Here is a 12,984-nt window from a genome sequence, read left to right on the forward strand (position 1 = left end):
TCTAGATCTTCACCAAAATTGATTCGATTCTTCCTTGTCACACACAAAAGCTGTCCAACACGTTTCGTCTAAATCCGTCCACAACTTTTTTAAATATCCTGCTACATATCGTTTTTGGCCCTATCTCCCAATGGTGAAGAATCACTTGAAAAATTCTACTAGATGGATCCAAATCTAGATATTCACCAAAATTGATTCGATTCTTCCTCGTCACACACACAACCTGTTCAACAAGTTTCATCCAAATCCATCCATAACGTTTTCAGATATCCTCCTATGTATAGTTTTTGGCCCGATCTCCCAATGGTGAAGAATCATTTGAAAAATTATACCAGCCGAATCCGAATCTTCACCAAAATCTCATTATTTTGGCCATGTCACATACGCTACCTCTCTGCCAAATTTCGTCCGAATCCTTCCTACAACTTTTTGAGATATCGTTCTCAAAACCAAACAGCCAAACAGACAGCCAAACAGACAGCCAAACAGGCAGCCAAACAGGCAGCCAAACAGGCAGCCAAACAGGCAGCCAAACAGGCAGCCAAACAGACAGCCAAACAGACAGCCAAACAGGCAGCCAAACAGGCAGCCAAACAGGCAGCCAAACAGGCAGCCAAACAGGCAGCCAAACAGGCAGCCAAACAGGCAGCCAAACAGGCAGCCAAACAGGCAGCCAAACAGGCAGCCAAACAGACAGCCAAACAGGCAGCCAAACAGGCAGCCAAACAGGCAGCCAAACAGGCAGCCAAACAGACAGCCAAACAGGCAGCCAAACAGGCAGCCAAACAGACAGCCAAACAGGCAGCCAAACAGGCAGCCAAACAGGCAGCCAAACAGGCAGCCAAACAGGCAGCCAAACAGACAGCCAAACAGGCAGCCAAACAGGCAGCCAAACAGGCAGCCAAACAGGCAGCCAAACAGGCAGCCAAACAGACAGCCAAACAGGCAGCCAAACAGACAGCCAAACAGACAGCCAAACAGACAGCCAAACAGACAGCCAAACAGACAGCCAAACAGACAGCCAAACAGGCAGCCAAACAGGCAGCCAAACAGGCAGCCAAACAGGCAGCCAAACAGGCAGCCAAACAGGCAGCCAAACAGACAGCCAAACAGACAGCCAAACAGACAGCCAAACAGACAGCCAAACAGACAGCCAAACAGACAGCCAAACAGACAGCCAAACAGACAGCCAAACAGACAGCCAAACAGACAGCCAAACAGACAGCCAAACAGACAGCCAAACAGACAGCCAAACAGACAGCCAAACAGACAGCCAAACAGACACACAGTGGTGAAAACATAACCTCCATCCACCTTCGGTGGCAGATGTAAAAATCAGTTTTCGATGTATTCTTCTATTTATGTACGTCAGTGACTTATACTGCCCGACAAACTTCCTCTCCCGTTGAACTCTGCAGCAATGAAGCAAACCGGATCGAGGTGGGAAGGTGTGGTGAAAATAAATGTGACATGCATTGCAGTAATACCTGCGAAATGAGAGGAAAGAGTAGTTCTGCAAGCTCAGAAAACCGATCCTGCCCTGTCACCTGAAGCACCTCAGAAAAACAGGTGAGGGCTGCCATTCGATACTGCAAGTTTTCTCTGCGACATTCAGCCTTGAGTGCATCCAAAAGCTCCGGCAGACTTGGCTGGACAAGGTCTTTGACTGAATCACTGAGGAATAGTGACGTGACAACCCCGTCAACAATCACCCAGTATACACCAACATCTATACGATTCCTGAGAAATGTTTTACTGAAAACAACTCGACATTGTTTCTTTTAAAACGAATATAGATGACCAAGTTATTTTTCTTGGAAATAAACGAAGAGATCAACAACAACACAACTGGAATAATCCACTGACATAAAATAAGGTTAAAATATAAAAAGAATCCAACAGATCCACTGGAATAATCTGGCAATTGTGTTATTTAGCAACTAAAATATGGAAAGAAACACTTTTTTTTGTATTTTAAGTAGTTTTCCTCTTCTTCGTTCATATGCAGCACAAGGTTGCGGGGTAGCATCATTGGCTGAGGGCGCGGTGTGTCACTGATGCAATGCCCTCTGCCGGTTAGGGCAGGAATTTAGAATTCGGTCATTGTGCCAGCGATAACTCACTTAGTCTTCGTGAAGGATACCATGAGATCGTTAACATCCACCAACTAACGCTGGCAGATGGGACGCTCAATTACCGTCCATCCGAGGAATGGCACACACATTTATGAAACAACCTGCCTGTGAAACACGAGGATGACAGTTTATAGCTAAGTCGAGAATCAAACCCAGGCTAGTCAGCTTACAGGCGAGTGTGTGTACCTCTAGGCCATCCTGCCATCCATAGTTTTTCTCTCAGTGATGGCTTCTTCATCCACCTCAGATGGAATATATTTATTTGCATGTACAGGTGACACAAATACAGACTTGGCATTTAATATGGCTTTTTTTTCTTTTCTTGACTTGGGTTTACTTCCTGAACTCAGTATATCAATCTGGTGAGTTTCTTTTACGCTTCGGTGATTTCTTTGTTAAAAGAACCATGTCACTGATTGTCCTTCGCAGCAAGAAGTCAATAACAGGATAATATCACAGGTGGCGTGACAAAATGTAAGGGCAGGTAGATTTGACGATTGGCTTCACAATCGGGTATATAAGGGTTGTTGCGTTCTGTATTAGTGGAAAACAACTGCTGCACATCTACAAAAGTTATTGCCGCTTCCTCTGGAGATGGTCGGTCAACTCGACAATGCTGTTTGTCATGGAGTGGTGGCTTTACGAAATTCCGGTATGAAACAGCGTGCTATTGCTTGGCAGTATGGCATCACTCAAGGTCAGGTGTCAAAGATCCTGAAACGAAATGCTCAGAGGGCTGTCCCTATTCCAATACCGAGGCCAGGACGTCCCCGCAGAATGACAAGGAGACATGATCACCAGCTGCACCGGTTAGTCTGCAATGGCCGTACCAAGTCAGCTAATCCGCTTAGGGCTGAGTGGCAGCAACTGACAAATGTGCCTGTATCCAGAAGGCTAGTTAACCAACGACTGGTTCAAGCAGGCTATCGTGCCAGGCGTCCCTTGAGAAAGCCACGCCTGACCAGACAACACAGCCAGCGCCGATTGCAGTGGGCCAGAGAGCACCGTCAATGGCAGCCAGGACACTGGAATCACGTGACCTTCAGTGACGAGTCTAGATTTCTGGTCTATCGTCAAGATGGCCGCGTCCGAGTGCGCAGACAAGTGCATGAAGCCTACAACGAAGATTGCATAGTGCCAAGAGTCCAAGCTGGAGATGGTGGGGTGACCATTTGGGCTGCTTTTCATGCAGGGGGCAAAACTGACCTGGTTGTTCTGAATGGAAACCTGAACCAGTTCAAGTACAGGGCCATTCTGGAAGAAACATTGCTTCCATTTGCTCGTGCAGCCTTTCGAGGAAACTTTGTCTTCCAAGATGACAATGCATGGCCTCATCGTGCTCGCATGATCCAACACTTTCTTGTTGACCATGGTGTAGAGCATATGAAGTGGCCTGCCATGTCCCCGGATATGAATCCGATAGAGAACTTGTGGGCAGAATTAATGTGTCAAATCGACAACTTGGACCAGCAGCCTGCCTCTGTGCGTGAATTGCAGCAGGCTATTGTCACTGCATGGCAAGCGATTCCTGTCCAAACCTTGGCAAATCTCGTGAACAGCATGCCTCGACGTGTATGTGCTCCCCTGAATGCTCGTGGAGGTTACACGAAGTACTGAACTGTAATTTTACTGTCCGTAATCCCAGTCATAATTTAACTTATGTTTTTGTTGAATTTTTTTTTGGCTCATGTGTAAAATAAAGAGATACTTCTGGAAAACGTACAGAAGTTTAACACAGTACTGTCTGTGAAATGAGTTCGATATCAGTTCACATCACTTTCAAGGATCAATTTATTTGCTTCAAAATGTCAAATGTGGTTTTTGTTTCTTTTAAAGGTCACATTAACAAAATCTAGAATAATTTCAACATAATTCCAATGAACTTTTGGTTCTAAGTCATCTTGAAAAGTAAGTTCACCCCCACAAAAAAAATATTCCATATTAAATGCCAAGTCTGTATATCATTGCAACTTCTATCCACCATGTGCATGCGCTCACCTTGCTGCAGTGACTGCTGAAGAAATGGCTTTGAGTAGTTGTTCCTGGGAATGAACAGCATGGTCAGATGATAGGACTTTAACTTTGTAATTAAAAAAAACTTGTAATGCAATAAAAATACCCATATATACTATCAATAAACAGTTTTTTTTTAGATCATCCGTTCTCCAAATTTTAGGAACCATCGCTTACCTTGCCTGTCCAAATACGGCCTGGAAGGCCTTGTAGAAGAAATCCCAGGATCACTCCGAGCTGAGCAGGCCGCAAGTTAGCACCTTGCAATTTTACAGTGGCTGCTATGGCAGTAGCACCTTGAGCTTTGAGATTCCATGATCGAGACTGCAATGCCTTCTGGGATAAAGCCAGCAATTCATCCAAGTAGAGTCGCACACCGCCCGCGTTGCCTGCACACCAGGTATTCGTCTTCGTTATAGAATGGAATTCATCATATACAGGAATTCTTAAATGGTCGTGTCAAAAGCTTTGGCCAAGGAAATGTGCCCGAAGTTCTGCGCAATTCTCCTGCAATTCATCCAATCCCAAACTAATGAAACGATCAAGATGAGGAGCCTAAGTGCAATTTATGAACAATAATAACCAGGAGGTTTGAGAGGTAACAGTTCTTTTAACCATTTGTATTTCCTACTTTGTCTCATCTGTCTTGCAAGCTCCACTGGGAATGTATTCATGGTTTACACCCAAAATAAAGTTAAAATTTTGTTGTTTTTGTATACATAATCAAAGTTGTGGAATAGCTAGAGCAGAATGGAAGGGAAACAAATGGAAAGGGGAAAATACCAATAGCAGAGAAGTGAGAGGGAGATCAAGTGGAGGTGGGAGAAGGACACATTGGGGTGAACAAGCTGCACAGAAGGTGAAACACAGAAAGAAGAGGAAGGGGAAAGTGGGAATAAAACAGAAAAGGAGCAAACCAACCTACAACTAACAAGGGAAAAGAGGTGATGAAGAGGGGGGAAATCACAATAACCTGGAAAAAGGGGAATGGGGTCATTTGGGCTAGAATGGATCATGTGTATGGATGGGGTATGGCAAGTGGTACTGGTGGAACAGCTGTCTTGGAGCCGTGAAGGGAAGAATGGGACTGAACAGACTGGGAAAGTTGGTTTCACGGGAGAGAAAAAAGATGAACAAACGAGTGAAGGTGAACAGTGAGCCTGGATTTTGGGAGTTTAACAAGAAGAGGATTCATTACTGGCAGATTGTGTGCACCCTGCAGGAACTTGGGAGGGGCGGAGCCAAGAAAGGGAGATGGTGCAAGATGAAAAAAGGCGATGGTAGAATACAGAGAGGCCACCAACCTGTCTATGATGTGAAAGTAACAGGCCTACACACTCAGGATCATCACAAAAGATCGCAATGATTTTGAGGGCCTTGGTTTCCACAGCATCAAGAAGGGCAAGATGTGAGGCAGGGGCATCAGGTCAGAGGGCAAAGCAGTACTCCATCAAGCTGTGATTGTAGGTTGGTATTTTATTGTAGGTAGGTATTTATTTTATATGTAGGTATTTTCTTATACTACTTCTGCAGACTTATTTCCAAAAACAAATTTAATACAGGTGTGCATCAAATCTACTGAATATGGGCCCTATATTCCATGTATTCACCATCTAGTGAGGTGAGGAATATAAAGGTATCTATTATGTGACAGGACAAAATTATCAGCATCATGCGAAGGTATGCAGACTTCATGATTTACGGCATTGTCATCTTCAAAGCATCAGAATTGAAAGACATCATCACAATTCCTCAAGTATGAACCCGAGAATGTATGAGGGGTGTTCAAAAGGTTATCGGAAGAAGTTGCTCACAGCAACCCAGCACAAGGCAACATTAATTATTATTTATTTTCAATATAGTGTCCCTTGACTTCAATGCAGTTGCACAAGTTGTCCTTAAAACCGCTTACAATAGTAAAACCAAAGTTTTCAGATTGCTCTATTTCGGTATTTCTCAGTTGCTTCAGTTAGTTCCTCATCATCAGCGAATCGGGAGCCACACATGGAGGTGGGACTTCTATTGTCAAAACCGAAAAAGGTCGCTGGGTAACAGCTCCGGCCGGTGCAAGAGTGTGATCTTAACTGCTTGAAACAACAGTCATGAAAAACAGCCTGGGCCTTTTGTACAGGTACATCATCGTGAAGGAAGAGCCCACTTTTGGACAATATACTTTGCCATTTGTCATCGATGGTCTACTGTAATTTTTGCATGAAAATGGTGTAATATTTACCTGTCTGTAATTGTAATCTTGTGAAGCACATAGTCAATCAGAAGGGTTGGCATCCTTGAGAACCAAGGACATGATCTTGCAGACTGACAGCTGAATGTAAAACTTCCTGTGTTCTTCTTGTGATCCCGTGTGCTATTCCATGGCATGGATTTAAATGGTATTTGTTTTCAGGATCCCAGTGGTGAAACCAAGCAATGTCACCAGTTTCCAGACAAACACCGAACTCTTTTTAGATAATGGTGAAAACATTGCCTTCAGAAATTACAAATTCTGTGGATATTTTGGTGACTTTAATGTGGTAATCCTCCTTGACAAATGTCTTAAACTATGGGCAAAGGTTTGTGAGTCAGTCACATCTGCCGGCCATCCTGACATGGGGTAATCTCCAAAGGATTAGTGTCCATAGTTCAAGTCAGTTGCTCATTTGACAACTGTTGTCGTTGTTATTGGTGTTGTGCAGTTCTCTCCAATATGCCCACGGCACGGAGACAGCCGACCAATCTCCAAGGAGTGACCCAGAGATCCCCCACATCCAAGATGGTGCACTCCCACCAGCACAGAGTCAGGGCCACGACAGAGTTAGAGAGAGAAGATATAGAGACAAGAGGGAAAGGGCCGGTCCATGGGGACTGATCGGCATTCTGACCATGAGCGCACTGCCCTGATGAATCTGGGCGGAAGGGAAGAATGGGGATATATGGCCCCCGACTTGTGTTAGGGGTACAACCACCATGAAGAGGCATCCCTGATAGTTGTTTTGAAGACAGTAAAATATGGCACAAAACAACACTTTCACCATACATTGCCACCAACCATTGATCGATTGATTTGGAGCAGGAACCAGCTTCGAATAAAAACTTTAAGATACGTTGAATGAATGAATGAATGAATGATCGTTTTAAGGCCATTTTCCCCGCTAGAGCGGGGGTTAGCCTTGCGGGCCCCATGACAATCATGGTTCCCTGTTTGAGGCAATGTTTTTATGGCCGGATGCCTTTCCTGACGCCAACCCTTGGTCATGCTCTTACGATGCGCAGGGATACGGTGTACCTATTCTAAATTGGGGTACACACCGGGAACTTTAAGATACGTTGATGCCTAATATTAAGATCCATAAGTGTATGATGTCTATACTTTAGAATTATATTGTGAAAAATCAAAACGATATCAGCTTAATGAAACTAATGGCACACACCAAGCTTACATAAGCAAAATAAACAAACAAATAAATAAATAAATAATAATAAAAAACATACCTCTGGAGTGCCAATGAATAACATTGCTCAAATAATTTTAACCATAACTTTTCCAGCTTTAAGTTTATGTCTCACATCACTTCTTGGATATTCTTTATGACAATGTTCTTCTGTTTGTTTCAAGCTCAAACTAATCAACACATTTGTATTTGTTTTTTTTAATCAACATCTCAACAGCTGCTGTTTGTGTGCCCTCAAGATGGAAACCACACGGCCAACGACTGATGACCATCCAAGCAATTCATTTTCAACCTTGCAGTGATGCTCGTATCCATCTGTTGCAACCAAATCAGTCTGTGGTAGCATTTCAATGAACTCATGCCTTGACTTTATACCAATTAAGTTATCTTGTGCTGCCCTGTGAGATTGTGGGAGTTAGATTTCCATGCTGAGATTAATCCTATATTCGCATTCTTTTGAAGTTAACACGAGTTCCCTGCTTAGCAGACACTGCCATAGTTGTTTCAATAAACCATCTGGGGCACAGTAGAATATGTGGATTCTTTAACTTGGATAATGAGATGTGATTTGGTCAAAGTCCATTGTCAAGAGCAGCGGTTCTCAACCCACGGCCTATGGGCTTCAGGCGGCCTATTAGGCAAATTTATGCAGCCCGTGCAATTTTTACTGTGCACAAATTCAAAAGCAGTGCTCGGATTTAATTTTTCTGCTAAGCCTTTAACGTCTTCTGACATAATTATCATCTGCTACATCAATCAAGGTGACATTAAAGAGTGACAAGGTATTTTATCGACAAAAACATGAAAAAGTTAAATATTTTGTAAATACAAATGGTCCATATATATATATATATATATATATATATATATATATATATTGTTGCGGTTTTGAGAACCCACACTTGTAAATAATAACATCATTAAAGGTTAAAGGTAGCACCCCATAGATAGGCCACAAGCAACACGTAGCTCACCATAGGATGTCAGTTATTTCTTAGTATGTGTTAGATAAGGCCATTTCCCAATAGCTGCATCTGCGTTGCGTCAATCAAATAAGAGTAGGCCCTTCCGTTCATTTTGGCAGCCTCCCTTCCAAGCAATGCCATTAAGCGCGCTCCAGTCTGTGCCCCATGACCCTTCCCAATTTGTTACGCGCCTTTGTCAGCAGCATTCGCAACCTCACTGGGCTTCCGCTCAAACCAGCCCAGAAACCCACGAGGTAAGGCCCGAAAAGGGGGCGGAGCGCCAGGATGAAGGTGCGGCCACGTCAACCAGTCATCAAGGCGGGGCCAGTAAGCCATAAACAGCCAACCAGGGCTGGAGTGGGATCGCCTGACAGGCGTGGCTTTGGGCTTCAAGAGCGTTCGCTGGCTTGGCTTATAAAAGCGCGCACGCAAAGCCCTTGAACAGGACTGTGCGGGGAGGACTTGGACAATTCACGTTTTGCATAAGGACTGTGCGGGGAGGACTTGGACAATTCACGCTTTGGCAAGAGGACTTTTACGGCGAGTGCATTGAGAGCCCTTGATTGTATTGGTGGTTCGAGGCTTGGAACGGTATTCGTTTATTACGTACGCGGCTACAGGCAAGCCAGCCGATAGCGAATATTCCAGCCACGTGGATAAAATGCAGTAATGGCCTGCGAGTGATTAACCGCCAGAGCCCTTCCCTACCATTCACCCCACAAGTAGCTCAGTGCATCCCAACGGCACCATACGAACTCCTCTCTGCTATTGGAATCCATCTTCACGGTACGAGCTGGGGACCGGAGAGAGAGAGCTGCATGGAGGCCATCCCTGGATGCGCTGGTGACCATCAACCTGTTCATCTGCAATCCCTGTGTGAGTGTCTGTGTGTGAGACGGGCCCGTTTGTCTGGGGAATAGAATAAGACTGTCTAAGGCTGCCCTGTGTACTTTTCCTTCCTCTTTCTTGCTTGTACATTCTTTCGTTTCCTCTTCTTCTTTGTACATTTGTAATAAATTGCCCTGTTCCTTCTGGTTTCTCCTTAATCCGATCGTCCTAGTCTTTTCTCCATTGGGTAAACGTGGCACGATCGGAACAGCTTATAATCGGGTCTAGTCTTGGTTAACAGCTCGGATCGCGGATTGCTATCCGCTCGGCAATCTACCATCAATATCCGTGATTCGGGCGGGAGTTATTCCCTCGTTTCCGGTCAGCGTTAGTACTTAGGTAGTAGCGAATCCCTAGGCCTAAAAACCCTACCTAGCGCTGCCCGGGAAGGACGTTATAACCCCCAGGATCGCGTCGGCCAGATAAGAGACGAGGGGATTAACCCCCTCTTGATAAGGGGAGAGCCGACGTTTCTGAGATCCACAACAATATATATATATATATATATATATAGTACCCTCCATAAGTATTGGAACAGTGAAGTCAAATTTGTTATTATTGCTATATACTCAAGAAATCTGGATTTGAGATCAAAAGATGAATACAAGGAAAGAATACAGAAGGCCAGCTTCTATTTATTGGTAATTTTATGTATATCGATGCTTTATCATTGCAGAACAATAACAGTTTTTATATTCAGTCCCCACATTTTAGGTAAGCAAAAGTATTGGAGCAAATGACTGAAAGGTGTTTCTTGTTACGCTCGCCTGAGGAGAGGGTATTGCATTTGAGTCCGTTTGTTTGTTTGTCTGTTTGTTTGTCCGCACAAAATAAATGTGATTTTCTCTGCAACCGTTGGTCCGATTGACAGGAAAGTTTCACCATAGGTGCAACTCCACCCGTATATTTTTTTTAATGATAATGACGTCATAAGGTCACGTGGTATGGGCGCCATCTTGGAAAAACCAAAAACCTTTGCACCTCTATATCTCTGAAAGTGCTGCATAGAAAAAATGGAGACATTACTCATTGTAAAGAACTCTCCATGTGGAATAACATATGTTAATGATGATGTCATAGGTGCCTCCATTATGACGTCATAATTCGACAAGTACAAAACTTCATCCAATCAAGATTAAATTTCTTGAACATCATCTAGGGATAAATTGGTGGAGGAAAAAAAAATGATGACGTCACCGGTCACGTGGTTCAGCCGCAATATTTGTTTCAACACAAAAGCCTTAAAAACCACTGGAAACACGTCCTGGCGAGAGTCTGCAATCTCTGATTGCTCTTTCTAGTTGCTCATGTGTTTCTTGTTTCATGGATCATTCACACATAAAAGAGCAGTAAATGTCGAGTCTTGGTTTTAGCCTTTGCTTTTGCCTTGAGAGTCTGCCTTTGGAGTCAGTAGGCATAAACCAACATGAAGACCAGAGAACTGTCTATGAAAAAAAAAAGCAAGCAATTTGGAAGCTGAAAGAACAGAAGAATTCAATTAGAACCAGAGCACAAAAATTGGGAATACCAAATATAACAATTTGTAATATCTTGAAAAAGAAAGAAACCACGAGTCTACTTAGCAATAGACAACGTCAACAGCCAGTAATAGACAACGTCAACAGCCAGTCAACCAATAGACAACGTCTATTGCTAAGTAGACTCATGGTCAGCCAAAGAAAACAACTACAGATGATATAAAAATCAGCAGAACTGTGAAGGAAAATCTTAAAACAACCGTCAGTGACATCACTACCAACCTCCAGAGTGCAGGGGTGAAAGTATCACAATCTACCATTCACAGAAGACTTACCCAGCAGAATTACAAAGGCTACACCACAAGATGCAAACATCTCATCAACACCAAAAATAGAAAGGTCAGATTAGAATTTGCCAAGAAGTACAGACATGAGACAGTAGAGTTCTGGATCAAAGTTTTATGGACAGATGAGACCAAAGATAAACCCTTACCAAAGCGATGGAAAGGTGAAACTGTGGAGAAAGGAAGGACTGCATGTGATCAATCCAAAGCATAGCACATCATGTGTGAAGCATGATGGAGGTTGTGTCATGGATTGAGCTTTCATGGCTGCTTCTGGAACTGGCTCACTCATCTTTGTTGATGATGTAACATGATGTAACATGTTGATGATGATGGCAGCAGCAGATTCATGAATTCAGAAGTGGACAATAACATTTTGTCTGCCTATGTACAAGAAAATGCCTCTAACCTCATTGGGCAGCACTTCACCATGCAGCAAGACAATCACCCAAAATACACTGCCAACGCAACCAAGGAGTTCATCAGGGAAAAAAGTGGAAGGTTTTACACTGTCCAAGTCAATCTCCTGATTTATATCCAATGGAGCATGCCATTCACTTGCTGAAGAGGAGACTAAAGTCAGAAACCCCAAAACAAACAACTCGACTCATCAATAAACACCTATCTCAGTCTGTGTTCTTACTTATGATGTATTTTGCATTTTGTATCATTGACAAATTTTCGAAGTGTTTTTACCAAAAAGAAATAAAAGTACAACACTCTGACATCGTGATGTTGACCGATATACCTCCGCCCACATTATTACATCATTATACATACCTGTGCCAAGTTTGACTTAGATCCCTTCAGCCGTTCTCAAGTTATCGTGGTAACGAAAACCTATCACGGACTGACACAAGGACAGCCAGACAGACGTACAACCCGAAAACAAAATGGCTCTGGCAATTTCATCAGCGGAGGCATCTATCTATAATACTACTAATACTAATAATAATAATACAAGGCAACATGTGTCCATTAGCCAGTCAGTTAGTGTGCGTCTCTTCCACATAATTCCAAAACGATGAAACCTAGCAGCCCCAAACACTGCATATATACTTATCGAACTCCAAGGAAGTGTATGAGTGAAAACTGGGTGTTTGGGTGTTAAAAACACCATATTTGAAGACCATTTTGAGTAGCGATCACAAAAAAACAACAAAATAAGCCTTAACAAAATTGCAGTGCGCCATCTTGGTCAGCTCTCTGTCACTTAGCTGAGTTCTTAAGCCGCCATTTTGTACTCTACGGCGACGTTTCCTCGACACTTCCCACACCTAATATACCGTTCCGAAACCTGCTCTTCACCTCCCTCCTTTTCTTTATCCTCACAAAAAACACCACAGGCTTGTGCTGGGTGGTAACATTCTCTCCTGACACTACATTGCAATCCTTAACCCTCCACAGTTGTCGCTTCCTTACCACCACCAAATCCAATTCTGTCCTATGCTGTCCACTCCTACTAGTAATCTTATGGCTTTCCCACTTTTGAAAGAATGAACCATATATGGCCACCCCATTCCTTGCAACCACCTCCACCAGCTCTTGACCCTCTCTATTCCTTGTTCCCCAAAAAAATTGCCAACACATTCTTCTTCACCCACCTCCACTACTCCCACATGCGTGTTAAAGTCCCCCGCAATGCACAGCATCTCCTCAATCTCAACCATTCCCATCATCCCCTCCAGTGTGTCCCTGAATTCCTGCTTCTC

General features: G+C 43.5%; 1 protein-coding gene across 1 annotated transcript in view; it reads right to left on the reverse strand.

Annotated features, from left to right (window-relative positions):
- Positions 1 to 12,984, reverse strand: part of ECPAS (Ecm29 proteasome adaptor and scaffold) — a 305,571-nt gene that overhangs the window by 32,646 nt on the left and 259,941 nt on the right. Inside the window, exons 42-44 of the mRNA XM_068124669.2 lie at positions 4,326 to 4,537; positions 4,134 to 4,177; positions 1,488 to 1,674 (exon numbers count right to left, since the gene is read on the reverse strand). Of these exons, the coding sequence (XP_067980770.2) occupies positions 1,488 to 1,674; positions 4,134 to 4,177; positions 4,326 to 4,537 (443 nt within the window). The remainder of the gene's footprint in view (positions 1 to 1,487; positions 1,675 to 4,133; positions 4,178 to 4,325; positions 4,538 to 12,984) is intronic.

The sequence above is a fragment of the Myxine glutinosa genome, chromosome 1 (assembly GCF_964187855.1).
Source record: "Myxine glutinosa chromosome 1, kmMyxGlut1.1, whole genome shotgun sequence".
Lineage (NCBI taxonomy): Eukaryota > Metazoa > Chordata > Myxini > Myxiniformes > Myxinidae > Myxine > Myxine glutinosa.